Below are 22,721 nucleotides of genomic sequence, written 5' to 3'. Positions count from 1 at the left end.
CCCTACCCGCTGTGCTATCTCTCCAGCCCCTCATAACCCACTCTTTAGAAAAAAAGCCCAAGGATAGTTTAGGAAGTTTGTGTAACAGCTAAGGAATGTCTGGAAGTGAGCAACATTTTGCCCACTCTTGGCTTATATCCGTAACATGCTGACTGATTCATTGGGTTATAAATATTATAACCCATTCGGACGAGCCTCACGCATGAAGGTACCCAGAGGAACCCAGACCTCCAGGCCTGCTCGGATCGGGACTGGGCCACTTCTGCCCAGATTTCCCATTCTCCAAGTAGCTAGGTGGTCACACCCAGGAACTGCCCCTGGCGCTGTGTAATCCCACCAATAGCCAACATCCAGAGACTATAAAACCAAGCTCCCGGCTGCCTTGCGGCCACACGACACATTAGAGCCTACTTCTCCCTTTGGGAGAACCTGACAAGCTACCGAGAGTTTCCTGCCTGCATGGGAAACCCTCGCAAACTCCCCATGGTGCATTCATATGCCAAAACCAGTAACAATGATGGGTCTCATTCCCCTGACCCTGAAAGAGCCTCCAATGCGGCACCGTTGGAAAGGATGAGTAAAGAGAGGCTTCTAAAATCTCAGGACTAGGACGAATGGAGACGTTACTGAGACTGCTCGAGAAAACTGACGATCAACGGGATGATGATAAATAGTATTTGTTCTGGGGTCACCGTGCCTGCCTTGCATGCGGCCGACTCAGTTAGCAGCCTGGCACCACAAGTATCACAGGGGCTTCTCTGGAGGCCCCCCAAGCACTGTCCAGCACCACACGGTTCAAGCAGTATTGCATCTTTAAGCCCTCAGTCCCGGGGCCTTCTGAGCACTGCTTTGGAGCTCTTTCCCCTTTCATAATAGATTCGAAAACAACACAATTAATATTATCTGTTAACATATAAGTGAGATACTAGCTTCATAGATAAGAATGGAAAAGTGATAGACCGGAGTGATAGTACAGCAGGTAGGGCGTTTGCCTTGCACGTGGCCGACCTGGGTTCGATCCCCGGCATCCCATAGGATCCCCCAAGCACCACCAGGAGTAATTCCTGAATGCAGAGCCAGGAGTAACACCTGGGCATTGCTGGGTGTGACCCAAAAAGAAAAAAAAAATGAAAAAATGAAAAAACCAACACTTCCCTCTAGAAAAATAGCAAGAAAACTATAAAAGTTGTAAGAAAAGCAAAGCCAAGAGCCGTTCATACCAGCAGCAAAAAACAGCCAAGGAAATGCAAGTTCTATGACAGACAGGGGGTCGTTCTGCAGACAGCCCTGCCCAGCACTGACACAATAACCGGGACAGGTTATTACAGGGATTACCCGGCCAATATCTGGGTTCTTAGTCCTAGACTTTTTGCATTTTTTTTTTTTTTTGCTTTTTTTGGGTCACACCCGGCGATGCACAGGGGCCACTCCTGACTCTGCACTAAGGAATTACCCCTGGCAGTGCTCAGGGGACCATATGGGATGCTGGGAATCGAACCCGGGTCGGCCGCGTGCAAGGCAAACGCCCTCCCCGCTGTGCTATCATTCCAGCCCCACTTTTTGCATTTTTTATAGGGGCCACACTGATGGCGCTCAGGGGACCACATGGTGATGGAAACCCCGGGCTAGGCATGGACTTAGACCTCGGCCATCCTTTCCCTCACTAGGGCCAAGCACTGGGGAGCTTCACCTGGGCACTGTGACGGGGAGAGCGGGGAGGACACAGTCATGCATCGGGCAAAGATCCCGCTTCCCCACAAGACTCAGCAAGTCACTGAGACCTGCCAGCCTCGGGGCCCTGCCAGACGCCTCCTCTTGGCCCCACGACCCAGGGCCAACCGCCTGTAACCGCTGGTGAGTGAGAGCAGAGGCGGGAGCAGGCTCGGTGTGAGCCCCTCCCGGTGTGAGACGGGGCCTGTGGTCGGCACAGCGAAGGGGATCGAACACCATCCTCCCATGGCCATGGGCATGGCCAGAGCCAGGCCTCCAAGGACAGGCTGACCCCAGGGCCGTTCCCGAGCGCCCTTCTCTGTCCCCCACCAATGACAATAACGAGGACATGGCAGAAGCCACGATGACACATCTTATGAATAAATGAACAGCCCTACCTACTCATCAAACTCACATTTACAGAAACGTTTAAAAAAACGCAGGAAGGGAGAAAGAAGCAGACAAATGGACCCTTGGGGGAAAAGAAAAAGGGGGATCAATGGGGCAGGAGTGATAGCACAGTGGGTAGGGTGTTTGCCTTGCATGAGGTCGACCCAGGTTCGATTCCTCCGCCCCTCTCGGAGAGCCTGGCAAGCTCTCCGTGGTATATTCGATATGCCAAAAACAGTAACAAGTCTTACAATGGAGACGTGACTGGTGCCCGCTTGAGCAAATCAATGAACAATGGGATGACATTGCTACAGTGCTACTTATAAAAAAATAAATAAATAAATGAATTAAAAAAAAAAAAAGAAACATTGAAATCACACACACACCAGGAAGAAGGAACGCTGTGGCTGGTGGTGTTTCCTTTCACTATTCCAAATAACTCCCTGAGCATTTGGCAAAAAAAAAAGACTCCGAAGATCATCCTGTCCTGTTGTTTTTCTTTTTTCTTTTGTCTTTTTGAGTAATACCCGGCAATGCTCAGGGGTCACTCCTGGCTCATGCACTCAGGAATTACTCCTGGTGGTGCTCAGGGACCATATGGGATGCTGGGAATGGAACACAAATCTGTGGCATGCAAGGCAAGCGCTCTCCCCGCTGTGCTATCGCTCTGGCCCCCGTATCCTGTTCTTCCGTTGCACAGAGACATTCAGAGAACACGGGGCCCAGGTCACACCACCTGTCAGCTAAGCGCCAAGCCAGAACTGGGCCTCCAGTATGGGTAGTCGGGACTCCGCAGCACCAGCGCTGAAGAAATGCAGCCAAGGGCCAGAGCCATCGAAAAGCGGGGAAGGTGCTTGCCGTGCACATGGCCGACCTGGATTCAATCGCTGGCATCCAATAGGATCCCCCACAAACTGCCAGAATTAATTCATGAGCACAGGGCCCCGAGCACCGCTGGATGTGGTCCCAACACAAAAGGAAAAGCCATTTTGCCAAAGGGCCAGGGCACTAGCACAGCGGGGAGGACACCTGCCTTGCACGCAGCCAACTCAGGTTTGACCCTGCACATCCCATACGGTCCTCCAGGCATCGCCGGGGTGAGTCCTGAGTGCTGAGCCAGGAGTAACCCCAGAGCACTGCTGGGGGTGGCCCCAGCCTGCTGCTATGCGTGAGTCCCCTGCAAACACGCGGTAGGGCTGGGAGGGGAAAATGATCGTCTCCCTCCCCGAGCTCAGCATGGGAGGAGACGGGGCCTGCGGTCGGCACAGCGAAGGGGATCGAACAGCTCCGTTAGCTCCAAGGAGGGAAGAGGGGGGGAGTGCCCCGCGCCACTTACGTCGTCTTTGCTGCTGTCCGGGGGGAGGCAGATGTGAGTGATGTCCAGGCCCGCCTGAAACGAGAGCCACCAGTTACTCCTGTCACCCGTGGGAACTCACCGCCAAAAACACATGACAATTACTTAAAAAAAAAATATATATATATATATATACACACACACATACATACACACACACACACACACACACACACACACAGACACAGCGTCCTCACCTCCTCGGCCAATTTCTGGTTGATTTCCTGCATTAAGTTCTCATCACCGGCCTTAGGGGAAGGGAGTAAAAGAGAGAGGGTGAAAACATTAAAAAAATAATAATAATAACTCAATGAGAGGGAGCCCAAGCTTGTGATGATACATGACCTAATGACAAAGAGGAGAAGGAAAAGGCAGAAGAGACCATGAGGTGCCAAAAGAGAAGGGCTACAGAGATAAGATGGGGAAGGCTCTTGCTTGGCTGGCAATTGACCCTGGGGGACGGTGCGACAGTCCAGCAGGGAGGGCATTTGCCTTGCACACGGCCAACCCAGGTTCAATCCCTGGCATCCCACATGGTCCCCCGTGCACCACCAAGAGTAATTCCCAAGTGCAGAGCCAGAAGTAACCCTTGAGCATTGCGGCCCAAAAAGCAAACACAACGGCAACAACAACCATTCAAATATACAACAGTTAAGTGCTGCTTACAGGAAGTGTGGAACTGTGCATTCTTTGAATGACATTCACCATCAATAAATGTTTAAAAAAAAAAAAGTGAGCCCAGAGCACTTTTGGGTCAGGCGTGACCCAAACCCGCTCCTCCACCCAATAAAAGAGCATTCGGGCTGGGGAGAGAGCGTTCCAGGGCCTGGAGCTCTTGCCTGGCAGGCACAAGGCCTTAACTCCCACCCCAACATCCCAGAGCCCCCCCCCCCCCCCCACGCTCTGCAAGTACCCGAGAGCTAGAGACCCCGAGGGAGTAGCCCCTGACACCGCTCCCACCAGAGTGCTCCTCCCTCCAGTAGGTCAATCAGTCAGTGCCAGGGGGCCGGAGGGCCCAGCAAGGCTACAGCTCCCCTAGGGAGGACCCGGGGCCAGGCACAGGTGACCCGTCCCCAGGAGGGGGGCTGCCCCATACTCCGCATCCCAGAAGCCCTCCTGGCGGCTCTGAGGCGGGGTGCAAAGCCAGAGCTCGGGCCAGTTACTGGAGCTTTGCTCCCTCCCCCTGCAGAGGCCCCGGCCGAGAATCAGCCACTGGTCCTGCAAGCCACCCAGCACACAGGCTCAGACCCACAGTGGCAACTCAGCGGCCCAGCGGAGCCGCCACCGTCCCCCCTGCACCTGTCGCCCTGGCTGTGCCAATGAGGGCAGCGAGCGGTGCCAAGCACGACTGGGAACACGGGGACGGCAGCCAAGAGATGCGCGTGGAATTTCAAGTCCCTGTGCCCTGCCCTGGCTTTCGGCCCTTCCCGATCACGCAGGCTTCAGAGGACGGAGGGGCAGACGGCCCAGCCCAGGCCCCACCGAGCTACCTGCCCTGCAAATACACTCAGGCCCACTCTCCTCTGCAGACACAGTTTTTGTTTGTGTCTGCACCACACCCGGTGGTGTTCAGGGGTCACTCCTGGCAGGGCTCAGGGGACCCTAAGGCGCTCCAGGATTGAACCAGGATGGGCTGCATGTAAGGCCAGTGTTGTGTATCTCGTGCTATCGATCTGACGCTCACTCACGTCTGATAAGCACATGGGAAGCACGACACATCCGAGTCGCGCAGGTTCCACGTCTCCTGACCACAAAGGTCTCCACACCCAAGGCCAGGAAAGACTCGCTAGGGGGTGGAGCGATAGTACAGCGGGCAGGGCACTTGCCTTCCTTACATGCAGCTGACCCAGGTTCAATCCCCGGCATCCCATAGGGTCCCCAGAGTAACATCCCACCAGCAGTAATTCCCAAGCTGAGTCAGAACTATCCCCTGAGCATCATGGGTGTGGCTTAAAAAAAAAAAAAAAAACAGGGGCTGGAGCGATAGCACAGTGGGTAGGAGGTTTGCCTACCCACGCGGCCAACCCGGGTTCAATTCCCAGCATCCCATATGGTCCCCTGAGCACCGCCAGGAGTAACCCCTGTGCATCGCCAGGTCGGACCCAAAAAGCAAAAACAAAAACAAACAAACAAAAAAAAATAGAACAACAAAAACCTGCACACTCAGAAGTTCCCCAAGGGGCAGGAGAGTACAGCAGGTAGGGTGTTTGCCTAGCACGCAGCCAACCCGGGTTCAATCCCTGGCACCCCATATGATCCCCCAAGCACCGCCAGGAGGAATTCCTGAGTGCAGAGCCAGGAGTAACCCCTGAGCATTGCCGGGTGTGACCCAAAAAGCAAAATATAAAAAAAGAAAAAAGAAAATTCCCAAACTGGATCCTGAAGAAGCAAACTTAGCAGCCCCAGGGGCTGTGGCCAGTGGCCTCTCTGCCCTCTGGCACGCTCCACTGGAACTTCCCGGGGCAGCCACATGGCTGGACTTTGGGCACACTCCCTCCGGGGGGTTGAGCCGCCTTGCCACTCACCTGGATAATAGCGAGAACCGGCTTGAAGGCAGGGTTCTTCTCCTGCAGTAAACTCAGGACTTCTTTGGAGTTCTCGATGACCTCCCTGCACGAAGAAAAAAAACACCACCGGCACCTGGTCAGTGCTTTGACGGGCCAAACGCTGATGCCACACATCCGGGATGCGAGTGTCTCACGAGAAGGAAGACCAGTGAGGCGAGACAAATGCCCCAGCTGTGGCCAGAGACACACTGGGATCCTTACCTGGAAACTCTGGGTGCAGTGTGACCCTCTCGTTTAAAAGTGAAGCCTCAGGGATAGACCCTGAAGAGAGAGAACCTCGAGTTTCGTTCTCGGTTTTTGCGACATACCTGGCAACGCTCAGAGGTTGCTCCTGGCTCTGCACTCAGGAACTATTCCTGGCGGTGCTCGAGGGACCATATGGGATGCCGGGGACTGAACCTGCTCAGCCTCATGCAAGGCAAGTGCCCTACCCACTGTTCTTCTATAGCTCCGGCCTGAATTTTTTAAATTCTATATATATGTATATATACACATATATACATATATATATATATATTTTTTAAATTTTGGCTTTTGGGGTCACACCTGCCTATGCTCAGGGGTTACCCCTGACTCACTCCTGGCTCTGCACTCAGGAATTACTCCTGGCGGTGCTTGGGGGACCATATGGGATGCTGGGGAATGGAACCCAGGCCGTTGAGTACAAGGCAAACACCCTACCCGCTGTGCTATCACTCCAGTCCCTCCACAGTCTTTTTTTTTTTTTTTTTTTTTTTTTTTTTGCTTTTTGGGTCACACCCTGCAATGCACAGGGGTTATCATCTCCTGGCTTTGCACTCAGGAATTATCCTGGCGGTGCTCAGGGAGCCATATGGGATGCTGGGAATCGAACTCGGGTACGCCACATGCAAGGCAAACACCCTATCTGCTGTGCTATCGCTCCAGCCCCTCCTCCACAGTCTTTTAAGAAGACAGACTTCACTGACCCTTGTCAGCACCCTTCTCATTGGCAGAAAAGCCAGGGAAGGCGGCCTAATTCTCTCCCCCGACAGACAAAGGATTGCTTCCGGGCCATGCAGGAAGCAGCTCAAAGGCTGAAGCACCAGCTTTGCATGCAGGAAACCCTGGCTGGTAGCCGAGAGCACTAAACTAGGAGTAATTAGGAGTGATCCCTGAGCACCGCTGGGTGTAGCCCTAAACCCCAAACCAAAAATAAGGAGACGTTTGTACATCCTGTTTTCTGTCACTCTCAAGCTCTTTCCATTCTGTTTCTGCCTCTTTCAGGCGCTGGCAGGAGCAAAAGTACTTTCAATCGTGCCAAGTGCAGTTCCAGCCAGAAGCATCAGCAATGAAACCCCTGAGGACAGAAGAGGCCTGGGCCAGCCTGCCCCGGCAGCCAGAGAAACTGGCGAATGACAGACAGGGCAGCGGTGTGTGCCTTCAGGACTCTCAAGCTGGGGCTGAGGGTGCGGCTCCAGGGGGCAGATACAGGCCTGGTATGTGGGAGGCCCTGGGCTCACCCCCACCCCCGGCGGGGTGTGACTTCTGACGGTGCCCCACAAGGAGATGCTGAGGCAGGACACGCCTTGCTGTGGGCAAGAAACTGGACTGGAGAAATGGATCAAAGCGGGTGTAAGTGGGCAGGCAGGGCCCAGGCGCTGTGTTGAGGCCAGAGTGATAATAGCACAGCGGGTTGTGCGTGTGCTTTGCACACGGCTGACCCGGGTTCAACCCCCAGCAACCCATATGGTTCCCCGAGCACTGCCAGGAGTTATTCCTGAGTGCAGAGCCAGGAGTCACCCCTGAGCATCGCCGGATGCACCGCTTCCCCCCTCCCCCCAAAAAAAAGCAAAAGCAAAGGTCAGTGTGTTCTGTAACAAAACGTGGGCCCGACAACTTGATCCCCAGAAGAATAAACAACGGACCACCATGTGGCAGGAATGCGATGTCGAGGCCACACCACACCATGCAAGTGAGCAGGGCCATGCTCGGCCGGGAAGTGCAGCTGACGAGTCCCTTCCCTTCCCCGCGTCCTCCTGCACACGCCGAGGCAACTCTTCTGGCTGCCTGCGCCCCAGAGCGCCAGACGGCGGCTGCCAAGTGGTTCTTGGCAAGGCCGAAGCACACAAGGCCCATTTCAGGAGCTTGGTGCGAAGGCTGCTGGGGCGGGCCCAGAAAGTCTGATTCAGTTCATCGTGGTGGAGCCCGGAAATGAGTGTGCGGTTACGACCGTGCCCGGGGCCTTTTCCTGACCAACCGGGGAAAGGGGGGGTGGGACGAGGGGAGGGCACACTGGGGAGCCCTTTGGGGCAGTTCTTTTTTGTTTTGTTTTGGGGCCATACCTGGTGATGCTCAGGGGTTACTCCTGGCGGGACTCGGAGGACCAGATGGGAAGACGGGGATCGAACCCCGGTTGGCCACATGCAATGCAGGCACCCTACCCGCTGTGCTGTGGCTGAAGTCCCACGATCATGAAGCCGTGCCCTTCTTGGTCCAATGGTACAGCTTCTCTGTGCCCCCCAAATAGCCACACACAACAAACGCTCATTCTGCTGAGTTCCCCAGAAACAGCGGTGGGCTTGCTGAGGGCTGCCCCCCCACCGAAACAAGAATAATTCGTGACAGGAGGAAAGGTACATGCTCGCACCGGTGACTCTGTCTCTATCTTCTGAGGACCACCCGGGGTCACTCTTGAGCACAGAGCCAGGACTATCCTGAGCTAATGGTCCCCCAAATCACTCGGCACCCCTTCCCCGCCTCCCCCAGGAAACCAACCTTCTTTCAATGAACAAAGCATTGCCCAGTTGCTGGGGGTGGGTGGGCTAGAGGAACATCCACCTTGAGAAGCAATGAACTGAAACATTTGGGGCAGAGAGAGAGAATACAGCCCGTTCTGGACTTGGCTTGCAAGCAGTTGACCAGGGTTCAATCCCCAGCTCCCTAGATGGTCCCCTGAGCCCTGCCCGGAGGGACTCCTGAGGCAGAGCCAGGAATAAGCCTTGAGCACAGTCGGGTGTGGCCCCAAACTTAAAAATAACTAAAAATAAAGAAATCAAAGTTGCTCATTCATTCCGTTTCCGGCAACTTGTAATAAGTGGAGGTTTCATTCCCTGGGATCCTCCTGTTTTGTTACAGTAACAAAGCAAAGGAGAACCAAGGCACCCCGGGTCCAGACTCCGGAAAAAAGTAGCACCTGTGTTCCTAACGGGACTTCCAGCCCTCCCAAGGGTCCACTTCTCCCAGGAAAGAATGTGACTCTTGCGCAAATCAGAGCTGTCATCCGAGAGAAACCAGAGAATTAAAGCCAGCAGCTCTAGCTGTTAGGCTGAAGCATCACTCCGGGACTTGCTATGATTCATGTTCTCCTCTCCAAGACGGGCTGCACATCGGGCTGGGCACCAGGCTGTCAGCGTAACGACTCTTCCCAGCCTCCCTTGAGCCAGGCTGCCAGAGTGTCTGCAAAGCACTGGCCGGTCACATTACTGCAAACTGGTCATTTAAGCACCTCTCCCCAAGCTTCAGCATGGTCCCTATCTTCAAAGCTTTCACGCTTTCCAGTGGCCAGGGAGGGAAGATATGTAATATTTTCAACCCTTTCTGCCAAAGATGACCATGCATCTTCCGAGAGACATCCCAGAGGGAAAGCACTATCATACACCCCAGCTCTGGCGCTAGAAAGTTCATTCGCTCGCAGTCACAAGCAGGTAATGATGAGTTACCTAGTCTTGGGTACTGCCTTTGAGTAATAAGCAATCCCATGCACGGGAATATGTTGGAGAATTCTGAGCTCCTCTCCTTTCATAGTTTTCTGCACACAGCTACCGGGGAGGAAGTGCATTTCCAGGGCCAGGGAGACTGCTCAAAGCCAGGCTCAAATGCCTCGGGGGCTGAATCGATAGCACAGCGGGTAGGGCGTTTTTGTCTTGCACACGGCCAACCCGGGTTCGAATCCCAGCATCCCATATGGTTCCCCAAGCACTGCCAGGAGTAATTCCTGAGTGCAGAGCCAGGAGTAACCCCTGTGCATCGCTGGGTGTGACCCAAAAAGCAAAAAAAAAAAAAAAAAAAAAAAAGTCTGCATGCCAGAGTCCTGGGTTCTGGTCCCCAGGGCTGCATGGTCCCCTGAGCACTGTGTCAGGAGCAGTCCCCGAGAGCTCCCTTCCTCTCCCTAATAGAACCAATAGGTGGGAGCCCCCGTCAACACACCTTCTCGTCTGCACTTGCATGTGGCCTGATACTCCCTTCTGGCCACCAGCTGGTGAGTTCTGGCAGATGGCAGTGAGGGACAGAAAGTCCAGTAAAATATATTCACCAGAGCCTTAGGACGCTGGTGACATGATTTCCGTGTCGCTCATTAAGGATTGTGATCGAAGCATTGCCTGGGCTCCCACGGTTAAGTGGGGGCGTCCTCGCAAAAGACTAAGCCCCTGTTTCTCAGCCAGCAGGAAGCAGTGAGTGACCATACAACACCTGCTTCTCTTAGCAGAGGAGCCTGGACACTACTGCCCGTCCATTAAGAAAGCCTTTCCCGGGGCTGGAGCGATAGCACACGGCCTTGCACGTGGCCGACCCGGGTTCGGTTCCCAGCATCCCATATGGTCCCCTGAGCACAGCCAGGGGTAATTCCTGAGTGCGGAGCCAGGAGTGACCCCTGTGCATCACAGGGTGTGACCCAAAAAGCAAAAAAAAAAAAAAAAGTCCAGAGCCTGGTCACTTGGCTCTCCCTAGCTTTGTTACTATATACAAGAAAAAGGAAGAACCCCGGGGAATGAAACCTCCACTTGTTACAAGTTGCCAAGAGACAAAATGAGTAACTTTGATTTCTTCATTTTTAGTTATTTTTAGGTTTGGGGCCACACCCGGCTCTGCTCAAGGCTTACTCCTGGCTCTGCCTCAGGGATGGCTCCGGGCAGGGCTCAGGGGACCATCTAGGGAGCTGGGGACTGAACCCTGGTCAGCTGCGTGCAAGCCCAGCCCAGAACGGGCTGTATTCTCTCTCTGCCCCAAAGGTTTCAGTTCATTGCTTTCCAAGGTGGACAGTAGGACAGGGGCTGGGAAGCGAACACAGTGGGTAGGGCGCTGGCCTTTATCTGGCCCGCCCCGTTAGACCGAGGGCACGCGTATGTGCCCCTGCGCACCACCAGGAGTGATTTCTGACACAGAGGCAGGCGTGACCCCTGAGTGTCACTGGTGTGACTGGCCCCCACCAAAAAAAGACCATGACAATATTACCCGAAATTTAGAAATCCAGTCTCCTCCCAGGATGGTCTTCTGTGGACAGAGCATAAAGATGCACCACAGGGGACTCACCAGGGCCCAGAGGCTGCAGAAACAGAACTGGCCTTCCCTGGGAAGCCAGTCAGGAGGGAGGGCTGGCGGGCAGGTGGGGGGGGGGGCACGACACGGTGACAACAGCGGGGGAGGCAGGCACACGGGAAGAGGGTGGGGTGCGGGGATGTTTTATGTCTGAAGCCGTACTGATAACAGTTTCATACACCACAGTGCCCGAAACAAAATTGGAAATAAAAGTCTCAAAAGGACCAGAAAGATAGTTCAGCAAGAGGGCTTGATCCCTGCCATGGCGTGTGGTCCCCTGAGCCCCACGAAGGAAGACCCCGGAGCAAACAAGCTGGGATTAATCTCTGAGCACTGCCGCGTAGTGTCCACAAACTGAATTTGAACTTTACCAATAAAAGTGGTAAAAATTGGGGCGGAAGCAATAGTACAACGTTTGCCTTGCATGTGGCCAATCTGGGTTCGATCTCCAACATCCCATATAGCCCATAAGCACCGCCAGGTGTAATTCCTGAGCACAGAGTCAGGAGCAAGCCGTGAGCATCGCTGGTGTAATGAACAACTGTCCCTCCCCCAAAAAAATGTAAAAATATGGGGCTGGGGGTGGCCTCCATCATAGAACATTTGCCTTGCCTGCACACCTTTTATTTATTTATTTTATTGCTTTTTGGGTCACACCCCGCAACAGCACAGGGGTTACTCCTGGCTTTGCACTCAGGAATTACCCCTGGCGGTGCTCAGGGGACCATATGGGATGCTGGGAATCGAACCCGGGTCGGCCTCATGCAAGGCAAACACCCTATCCACTGTGCTATTGCTCCAGCCCCAAGATGGCCTTTTTTTTATGTTTTGTTATTGTTGTTTGTTTGTTTGGCTTTTTTTGGGTCACACCCGGCGATGCACAGGGGTTACTCCTGGCTCTGCACTCAGGAATTACTCCTGGCGGTGCTTATGGGCCATATGGGATGCTGAGAATCGCACCTGGATCAGCCAGATCAGCAAATGCCCTACCCACTGTGCTATCCTGTGCTATCACTCCAGGCCTTGTCAGTCATGCCCTTAATTTTTTTTTCCTTGTTGTTTTTGAGCACCTAGGCAGGGCTCAGGGATCACGCCTGCAAGTGCTCAGTGGACCAAACTAGGGCTGGTCACCTGCAAGGCAAGTGCCTTAACCCCCGCACGATTATTTCTCCAGCCCCAGCTAGGGCTTTAAACGAAAGACCGCACAGGAGGCAAAATGCTTGAGTCATGATTCATCCATGTCGCCAGTGTCTAAATCAGTATGTTTGGGGGGAGGGGGCGCGGATCAAACAGTGAAGGCATGACCAGGCTTCCTGTCAGCCAGAAATGGGTGACCTACACAAGGGTCCCCGAGGTGTGCAGGAAATAAAAGGCAGGGTGATGGGCCCAGAGTGATAGCACAAGCAGGGAGGGCATTTGCCTTGCACATAGCCAACCGGGGTTCGATCCCCAGCATCCCAGATGGTTCCCTGAGCACCACCAAGAGTGATTTCTGAGAGCAGAGGCGGGAGTAACCCCTGAGCATCGTCAAGCGTGGCCCAAAAATCCAAACACAGAAAGAAAAATAAACCTCAGTCAATGCAGCATGGTTTTTTGATTTCTTTGGGACCCTGGGACACAGTGTACATTTACATTGATTCACTCCTGGGGCCGGAACAATAGTACAGTGGGTAGGGCGTTTGCCTAGCACGCGGACGACTTGGGTTCAACCCCAGGCACCCCATATGATTCCCTAAGCACCGCCAGGGGTAATTTTACCGGGTGTGAACACCCTCCTCCCCGTACCAATAAGAAAACAAATATACAAAACAAAAAAAGATGGTGATGGTGGAGCATGCCTCATGCACTGTCTTCAGCTTCTCATCCACTAAGATGTGCTCGGGCTGACTCTGGTTAAAATCAAACGACCTGGGGCTGGAGCGATAGCACAGTGGGTAGGGCGTTTGCCTTGCACGCATCCAACCCGGATTCGATTCCCAGCGTCCCATATGGTCCCCTGAGCACCGCCAGGGGTAATTCCTGAGTGCAGAGCCAGGAGTAACCCCTGTGCATCGCCAGGTGTGACCGCCCCCCCCCCCCCGCCAAAAAAAAAAAAATCAAATGACCTGGACTGGGCAGGTAAGAGGGCTGGAGCATAAATTTTGGAAGGAGGAGCCTAGGTTGGATCTTTCACACTGCAGAGTCCCCAGAGGACTAAGCCAGGAAGGGCCACAGCACCCAAGGACCACTGCTGAGTATCTGGGTATCTCCCCCACCCCCCCAAGCCCAGAAAGGCCTGTGTGTGGCCCCACCTTGGAGCCCTTCCTCTGTGCTTATGCACCTGCAACACTGATCCCTGGCACCGGTAACTGGCATCGAGAAACGGGCACACTCAGATGAATGACTAGATAAGGAAGCAAAAGGCTGCCAATTTCTGGGCCTCGGCTGGAAGAAAGAGCCTTGGAAACGAGAGAGGAGGAAGGAGAGTACTTGCAGAATGACGGGCAGGAGGATATGGTCGCCATGGGACAGCCAGCCCAGTGGCATGGCACCCTGGAACCAGAAATCCTCGTGGGGGTTTGGGGGTGCCACCCAGCCAGGGCTTTCCCACCACCCCCAAGTCCAGGGTTAAGATTTCCCCCTTGGGGGCTGAAGCAATAGCACAGCATCCCATATGATCCTCTGAACACCGCTAGGAGTAATTCCTGAGTGCAGAGCCAGGAGTAACCTCTGTGCATTGCCAGGTGTGACCCAAAAACCAAAACAACAAAAACCAAAACAAAAACCTCCCCCTTGGGGAAATTGTCTCCCATGGAGGCAGGGGAAGGGTTGGAAAAGGGGAGGTATGTTGGGGACATTGGTGGTGGACAATGTGCACTGGTGGAGGGATGGGTGTTTGAACATTGCAGGATTGAAACTCAAACATGAAAGCTTTGTAACTGTATCTCACGGTGATTCAATAATATGGATGTAAGTCAATAAAAAGACTTCCTCCTTGGGCTCGGGGAGACGGTACCGTGGGGAGGGCGCTTGCCTTGCATGAGGCTGACCTGGTTCGATCCCCTGCAACCCATACGATCCCCCCAGCCCTCCAGGAGTGATCCCTGATCACAGAGCGAGGAGTAAGCCCTAAGCATCGACGGGCATGCCCCCCTAAACAAAAACAACTCAAAAGCCTCCGCCTTTGGCGGGCGTATGGCTCAGCCCAGAGCGGCTGCCTCACCTGTGCGGGGGGTCCCAAACTCAATCTCTGCCAATAACCGCAAAAAGAATCCCTTAGCAAAGGAAACTCGTACCTCTTCCAGAAAGGGCCACACAAGGCCTCCCTCCCCTCTCCTACTGGAGCGCTGAGGACCATGAAGGAGGCAATACAGTGGGGGTGCGGGATGGGGTATTGGGGGGGGGGGGAGGTCTGGGGCACCTCCTGGGGCGGGCCGGAAAGGCAACACCCGGGTTCAGACAACCAGCAGTGGGGTTCCGAGAAACCTTTGCCAACCGCAGCCACGCGGGAGATCCGATGTCCCCGGGGAACACGATGTTGCCCGTGAGTCACCCCGAGGCTTCTGCTTCCTTCCAGCCCGGCCGGCTCGCGGGCTGCCGGGTCGCTGCTCCCCAAAGCAAAAGAAATTATATAACTCCGAAGAGGCGCTCAGCCTGGGGGCCAGGAGGTGGCCACGCACTGGCGCACGCCCAGCCCAGCCTCGGGTGGCCAAACGTTCCGGGCCGCGGCCCGCCTCTCTCGGGGCCCCGCCCGCGGCCCCCACCCTCCCCGGGGGCCGGCCCGCGGGCGCCCCTCCTCTCCCGCTCCCGCCAGGCCGGAAAGGGGCGGCGCGGTTGCATCAGAGCCGGCGGCCCGGGGCGCACGTGGACCGGCGCGGCGCGGGATGCCGGGGGGCGGCGGGGGATGCCGGGGGGCGCGGGGGATGCTCAGAGCGCGGGGGATGCTCAGGGCGCGCAAGCCCCTCCCGCTTCGGTACCCCCAGGGCACGCAAAACCCCCCTCTCCCGGGGGTACCCCCTTCCGGCGCGCCCCGTCCGCCCCTAGCAAGTTGGCAACCAGCACCCTGGGCCCCGTTACTCAGCAGAGCCCCCTTTATATGAAGCCCCTCGCCCCCCGACGGGCGCCAGCGGGCTCCCGCCTTACTCCCAGCCGTGCAGCAGCCACCCGGCCCGCGCCGACGCCGCTCCCGGGACACTCACCGCACCAGCGAGTCCCGCGCCGGGGGCGCCTGGCTGTCGCTGCCCGAGCCGCGGCTGCTCGTGGCCTGGGCATCCTGCAGGCGCCGCTGCCCGAGCAGGCTCTCCCCGCCGCCGCCGCTACCCACGCCAGCGCCTCCTCCTCCTCCGCGGCCGCTGCTGGCGCGCCGGGGCGCTGGGGGGCGGCCCGCGGGCGCGGGGGGCGGCGGCCGGCGGAGCTGGCGCAGCAGGAGCCGGGACAGGCGCGCGCTCATGGCGCGGGGCGAGCTGGCGCGGAGGCGGCGGGCGGCGGCGGCGGCGGCGGGTCTCCGCGGAGAGGCGGCGGCGGCGGCGGCGGCGGTGGCGGTGGCTCGGGCCGGGCGGGCGGGACGCAGAACCTGTGTCTTCCTCCTGGGCGGAGCGCGGGCCTCCAGGGGGCAGTGCACCTAGTGGCCGTGACGTTGGAAGGAGGGCGGGGGCTGGCGGGGCCGGGACTCCGCACCCGAGGGGCCCCCGGGGTCACGCCTCCTGCAGAGGGAGCGAGGGAGAAACGTCCGAGGCGGGGGGGGGGGGGCGGGGGTCCTGCCTGAAGACCGCTTGCCACCCCTCCGACTCCCCCCAAGATGTTGGACCTGGGTTTGAACCTGTGAAGCTCGCGGAGACCTAACGGTGAATGGTGCTTGGGTCTTTCTCTCCCCCATCCCCGCCCCCAGGCCTATGCAAATGTATTGCTTTCTCCAATGAAAACATCTGGTCCCGGGCGGAGAACCAGCTCTACGGGTTAGCGTGCACTTGCTTTGCATGCAGGACACCAGGTGAGATCTCTGGCACCGCGTGTGCGCCTTCCCCTTCCCCAGAAGTTGAACCCCGAACAGGGAGCAATAAGCCAGGAGTAACCCAGGGGTGACCCCCAAACAAAGCAACACCACCTTAGGATCTTGGTCTTTTCTCCTTACCTTTTTCTCAGGCTATCGGAGAGACATCACAATCCTAGAACCAGAAAGAATGAGCCTCGGGATTCAAATGTGGACGTTTTGGGGGGGCTGAGCTATATAACACAGCAGGTCTCTGTGCCCAAGTCTCGTAGCTATAGCACAGCGCTTGCTTTGCCCATGGCCGACCTGGGTTCGAGCCTCAACATCCCCTGTGGTCCCGGAGAGTCCTGCCAAGAGTAATTCCTGAGTGCGGAACCAGGAGTAACCCCTGAGCATGGACTGGTGTGCCCACTCCCCCCCACCCCCCAATAAATCAAATCCTGGCTTTGTAAGCATTAGGCCTGTTACTTAACCTATTGAACCTGAGCTACTGGTCCAGGGTTAAGATTTCAAAGTTAGTTCTCAAAAGCTTGTTTTGGACAAAGGTCGTTGAGGTTTGAACTCTTTGAATCACTTGAGTGAGACTGTTTCAAAGTTGGATACTTGGGGGGGGATTGGGAGCTTTGGGCCACACCCGGGGTGGGCGTGGCGCAGGGTGGGGGGGGTTCTCCTGTCAGTGCTCAGGGTACCATATGTGTTGCTGGGTCCACCCCTTGTAAAGCAAGCATCTAAACCTCTGGACTCAAAGTTGGCTGCTTTCGTTCTTATCCGCATGAATTTATGCAGGAAGAGGTCACACTTCTGGATTATCCAAAGCCTGAACTGAACCACCCCCCCCAGTGCTCCAAAAAGCCAGGCGCTGCCTTTACATGCTTTTTAGCAAGGAATGAAAGTCTTTTTCGTTGTAGTGCAGAGTGCAAGGAGCGCCGTGTCCTATGTTTCAGAGAATACTTACTTGGGCAAAAAGGAGGAGCTGGGAACTCGTCTCTTGTCTATTTGTTGAGCTATGGAGGTGAGGGAGTTTCAGAATAGACTGGAAGGCGGACTTGAGTGAGGTCAGGTCAGGGGACTCAAGTGTATGAGAATGCTCTCTGCTTTTCCTACTAACCTAGAGTGGAAGAGTCCTAGGCTCTGGTCAAAGACTGTCTGCTTCCTCATCTTGGGAGCTTTCGGTTTGGGAGCTGCACACCGCTCAGGTCATATTGATAGTTTTATATATATATATAATACATATGATATATATATATACATATATAAATATCATTGTATCACTGTCATCCCATTGCTCATCGATTTGCTCGAGCAGGCATCAGTAACATCTTCATTGTGAGACTTGTTGTTACTGTTTTTGGCATATAGAATACACCACGGGTAGCTTGCCAGGCTCTGCCATGCAGGCGAGATACTCTCGGTAGCTTGCTGGACTCTCTGAGGGGTGGAGGAATCGAACCTGGGTCGGCCGTGTGCAAGGCAAACACCCTACCTGCTGTGCTATATCACTCTCTCTCTCTCTCTCTCTCTCTCTATATATATATATATATATATATATATATGTGTGTGTGTGTGTGTGTGTGTGTATATATATATGTATATATATATATATATATATATATCTGCTCTAGCATCACTACTAGCAGTGCTGGAGATTGAACCAGTCATCTATCAGTCATCTTCTTTTTTTGGGTCACACCCAGCGATGCTCAAGGGTTACTCCTTACTCTGCACTCAAGAATCACTCCTGGATGGAATATGGGCACGGGTGAAGGGAAGGGTGTTTGAGTACTGTATAACTGACATAATCATGAGAACTTTGTAACCCTCCACATGGTGATTCAATAAAATTTAAATTAAAAAAAAAAAAAAAGAATCACTCCTGGTGGTGCTTGGAGGATCATATAGGCTGTCGGAGATTGAACCCAGCCACATGCAAAACACCCTACCCACTATACTATCACCCCAGCTCATTTTTGTTTTTGTTTATGGTTTAGGGCCATACTGAGCAGTGCTGAGCTGACTCTTGGCTCTGCACTCAGGAATTACTCCTGGTGGTGCTCAGGGATACCATATGGGATGCCAGGATCGAACCCGGGTGGGCCACGTGCAAGGCAAACGTCCTCCCTACTGGACTATCCATCCCCATCCAGCCAAGCTTTTTTTTGTTCGTTTGTTTTCCTGCCAAGGTTATGGTTAGGCAAGGCCTCTGCAAAGCAGTTTCTTGGAAAAAGAGCATGAGTCCTCTTTCCATTTGACTCCTTGGGACCATGCCAAGTCGCACTGTCCCTTTAGGATCACGGTTTTCATCTGGTGGCATCAAGCTTCTCTATGTGAACATCCAGGGGCATGACTGACATCCAGGGGCCTTTAAACTTTAAAAATCCAGAAGGGTGAGGATTTACAGAGAGTCTCAGTCTGGGCAAGTCTTGAACAGGTCTGCAGACCCGGAGGCGAGAGGCTTTCTGTTCCTGCCACCCCTCGCTCACCTGAGAAGAGGCAAAGTCCGCTGCTGTTTGGGAAGATTTTTCTGCCTCCCAGAACCAGTGTCTGAGCTCAGCGACCATCCAACCTTAGCAATCTAGAATTTTCTCTTTGCCTGGACACCTGTTGATGTAGGCGGGAAGGCAGATAAGGAAGGCTCCCTCCCAAGGCAATGGTAGAAAATGTCCTAGGAAGTTATAGCCCTGAAATTGCGAAAGTCATCGTTGCAGAAAACAGGGATTAAGGCCGGATAAGACTTTCACCTGGCCAGCGACAGACCCAGAGAAGGCTGGACCCCCTCTGAGAGAAGCCCCTGCAGAAACAAAAGGCCAGGAAAGGAATTTCAAAGAAGACCATCACCATTCCCAACCCAACCCCCTCCCCTTGGCAACCCCCTTAGCAACGGACTTTTACCTAGGTAGAAGTCTCATGTGGGGGCAGGTTGGAAGAACCCTGTTATAAAGGCCACCTTGAACAAAGGAAGGGCGCGCATATGCTGCCTGAGCCCGTGTGCTTCTTGCACCCATGTGGCTGAGCACATGAGCACATGTGTTGCCCGCATCTCCCCTCTTGAGATGTGGACTTTCATGCTTTCACGTCTAATGTTGGGCTGTGTGTAGGGGCTCTCTCCGCCCTTGGGGAAGCCCGGGTTCTTTCTTGAGCACGTTACTGTCCACTCTCTCCCTCTTTTCTCTCCCTTCTCCATTTCAAAAACCTCCAAATAAAATCTGTTTTACTTCACCGCTCGTCTACTCCTGAAACTCAAAGTGACACAAGAACCCAGTAACCCTGGGTCCGGGGGGCAGAGGCGGATCGGGAAAAAGTGACATCATTCTCCTTCCCCTTCACATAAGCACCCGTGGAGTCTGCCCACATCCCCTGGACTTCAGTCCTGGCTTAACCAAGTCCACTTCCTTAGAATCACCTCTCAGAAAAGCACACGTCCTTGATCTCCCCTTCTGCCTGGGATAGTGTCACTAACCTACTGTTACTTTGGAGTATGTTTGGCTTTTTGAGAGCTATTATTCTGGGTGCTATTGCAGTGTGAAATGGTATAAATTTCTGCCAAGCATATGTGTTGAGTAAATCCTTGGCAAAGATAGTCTTCATCTAGAAGCATCATTTGCTGCAGGCAAAACTTTACCTCAGCTGTTACAAAGAGTGATGCTGTCTTTTCAGTCTTATCGGGAAATTGCCCCCTTCTCAGGGAATTATTTACATTCCAAAGCAAGATGGGAAAACCAGTTCAAAAGTGAGCTAAGGACACCAAGAATGAGCCAGGCCAGGTGCTTGCAGGAGAAATTTCCAGTTGTGAGTGGAGAAGGAGTAGGGGGTTTAGGCACTTGTTTTGCCTGAGGCCAGTCATGGTTCTGTCCCTGAGCACAGAACTAGGAGTTGCTCCTGGGCGTTGTGGGGGCGGGGGGGGGGGGGGGGAGAGGAAGGGGGTGTAACCCTGAAAATCAGTCCTGGGGCTGGGAAGATGCTTGAAGGCTGGGAGGTCATGCTTTGCATGCAAGAGGCATGGGGGTCTCTCCCTGACACACAAGAACCCCCTGGGCACCACTGGATGTGACCCGAAAATGAAACACTAACAGCAAATTACCGGCTGCCTTCCCTTGGCAATTTCCAAGAATACCTCATCATGGTGGTGATGTAGCTGCCTCAGGAATGCTGACGGTCGTGTTTGGAAACAGTATGGCGAGGCCAGAGGAAGAACCCCATGGACGCGCCAAAGGCCTACCTCACCACCTCGGACATCACTGCCGGGAGTGACTCCTGAGCACAGAACCTGGAGTAGGCCCTGAGCACCACCAAGTGCTCAGGCCCCCAAACAAAAGAATAACAAAAGGGACCGGAGCGCTAGTACAGCAGTCAGGACACTTGTCTTGGTCTCTCTTCCATGGGGCTGACCCGGGTTCGATCCCCGGCATCCCATATGGTCCCCCCAGCACTATCAGGAGTGATTCCTGAGCATAGGACTGGGCCCGGAGGAACCCCTGATTGTCACGGGGTGTGGCCCCCAAACTAGTGGACAAAAATATACAAAGCAAAGACAAGACTGTGGAGATTATTTATTTATGAACCATTTGTAGGAATAGCCAGAATAGTCGACGATAGAGAGAGAAAAGAATACATTAGTGGTTGCTTCGGGGTGGGATGATGGGGGCTGGGGGGGATGAGGTCATAGTTAATGGGTACAAAGTGCCTTTATGAGGTTATGAAAATGTCCTGAAATCAATTGAGATATTATTTGCACAGATCCAGAAATATTCTCAGAGGCACTGAGTTGGGCGCACACAATGTGTAGAATTGTATGGCGTACGCGTTTCTGTGTCAGTCAAGTTGGTCACACCAAAACGCTGGGAGACAAGGCTGTTTCTTTCATTGTTTCTGGAGAAAAATCAGAGAAAAGAGAAACTAGAGCTTGAGCTGAGGGCTTTTAGATAGCCAGGACTATTTAATTTGTATAGAATATCGATCGGGGGCCGGGGGGATGGTCCAAAGGGTAGCTGGGCTCATGCTTTGTATGACCTGGGGACCCAGGTTTGATTCCCAGCATTGCATGGTCCCACAAGCAAGGCTGCATGTGACCACCCCCAAAACATATCCATTTGTCTCATGTATCAGTTAGAAGTTTAAATCACTGGCAATATTATTCAAAACATAACTATTGAATTTCTTGGGGCCAGTTAGTTCCGTGAGCTAAGTGTAGACAGGTTTGATTCCCAGTACCCCACGATTTGATTCCCTGAGATCCAGTAGGAGTGACCCCTGAACCCAGAAATAGAGGAAACCCTTGAGTCTCACCAAGGGAGGTCAAACAACAGACAAAAGTAAATTCTGACCTCAGCTTTTCATTTTACATTGTTTTTATAAGATTGCAATTATTCTACATATCTATGTAGATATCTCTTCAGCCATGGGAGCAGAGGTGGGAGCTCTGCTCGGGACAGCGAGGGAAACTGGAGCCCACCCCCTCCGGGAGGCCACAGGGAAAACAGCCAGGCACGGGAGGCAAGAGACTCTCTCTCTCTCGGGGGAGACATCTTATAGCCTAGTTCTCCCTCTAGGAGAACCTGGCAATCTACCGAGAATTTCCTGCCCACCTGCGAGAGCCTCGCAAACTCCCCATGTTGTATTCATATGCCAAAACCAGTAACAATCTTTGGTCTCATTCCCCTGACCCTGAAAGAGCCTCCAATGTGGCACTGTGGGAAGGATGAGTAAAGAGAGGCTTCTAAAATCTCAGGGCTAGGACAAATGGAGACGTTACTGAGACTGCTCGAGAAATTCAACGATCAATGGGATGATGATGATGAATGATGATAATCTATGTACTAATTTCTCTCTCTGATATCATGAAATTGGGAAAAGATAGTGCTTGAAGTCCTTACTTTCAATGTATCCATAACATAATATGATCTATTTTTTTTGGCTAGTTCTAGACATCTGCACTGTAGCACTGTCCTCCCGTTGTTCATCAATTTGCTTGATAGGGCACCAGTCATGTTTCCATTGTGAGACTTGTTGTTACTGTTTTTGGCATATCAAATACGCCACGGGTAGATTGCTAGGCTTTGCCATGCGGGCGGGAGACTCTCGGTAGTTTGCTGGGTTCTCCAAGAGGGACAGAGGAATCGAACCCGGGTCGGCCGCGTACAAAGCAAACACCCTACCCGCTGTGCTATCACTCTAGCCTACTAGACATCTAGATGTATATTATTGATAGTCGGATCCCTCTATGTATAGTCAAAAGTTCAAGAATAGAGGACTAGACTTGGTCATCAGTGTAGCTCCAAACAGAGACTCCTATGTGAGCCCAAGGTGTGGGGTAGGCTGATGAGGAAGAGGGTGTGGGAGCAGGAGACACAGCAAGGATGTGGCTCACCAATAGAGCACTTGCCTTGCATATGTGAGGCTCTTGTGTTCTGTCTTTGGCAACACAACACAACACACATACACACACACACACACACAC

The 22,721-nt window shown here is 53.8% G+C and overlaps 1 protein-coding gene across 1 annotated transcript in view; it reads right to left on the bottom strand.

The window, feature by feature from the left end:
- The window catches only part of MTHFD1L (methylenetetrahydrofolate dehydrogenase (NADP+ dependent) 1 like), a 193,214-nt gene extending 177,464 nt beyond the window's left edge, over positions 1-15,750 (bottom strand). Inside the window, exons 1-4 of the mRNA XM_055136619.1 lie at positions 15,477-15,750; positions 5,980-6,064; positions 3,652-3,702; positions 3,437-3,490 (exon numbers count right to left, since the gene is read on the bottom strand). Of these exons, the coding sequence (XP_054992594.1) occupies positions 3,437-3,490; positions 3,652-3,702; positions 5,980-6,064; positions 15,477-15,727 (441 nt within the window). The 5' untranslated portion in view covers positions 15,728-15,750. The remainder of the gene's footprint in view (positions 1-3,436; positions 3,491-3,651; positions 3,703-5,979; positions 6,065-15,476) is intronic.
- Between the last annotated feature and the right edge of the window lie 6,971 nt (positions 15,751-22,721).

Source organism: Sorex araneus, chromosome 4 (genome assembly GCF_027595985.1).
Source record: "Sorex araneus isolate mSorAra2 chromosome 4, mSorAra2.pri, whole genome shotgun sequence".
Classification (NCBI taxonomy): Eukaryota; Metazoa; Chordata; class Mammalia; order Eulipotyphla; family Soricidae; genus Sorex; species Sorex araneus.
The sequence above is the reverse complement of the archived record's forward strand: the minus strand, read 5'-3'. Positions and strand labels throughout refer to the sequence as shown.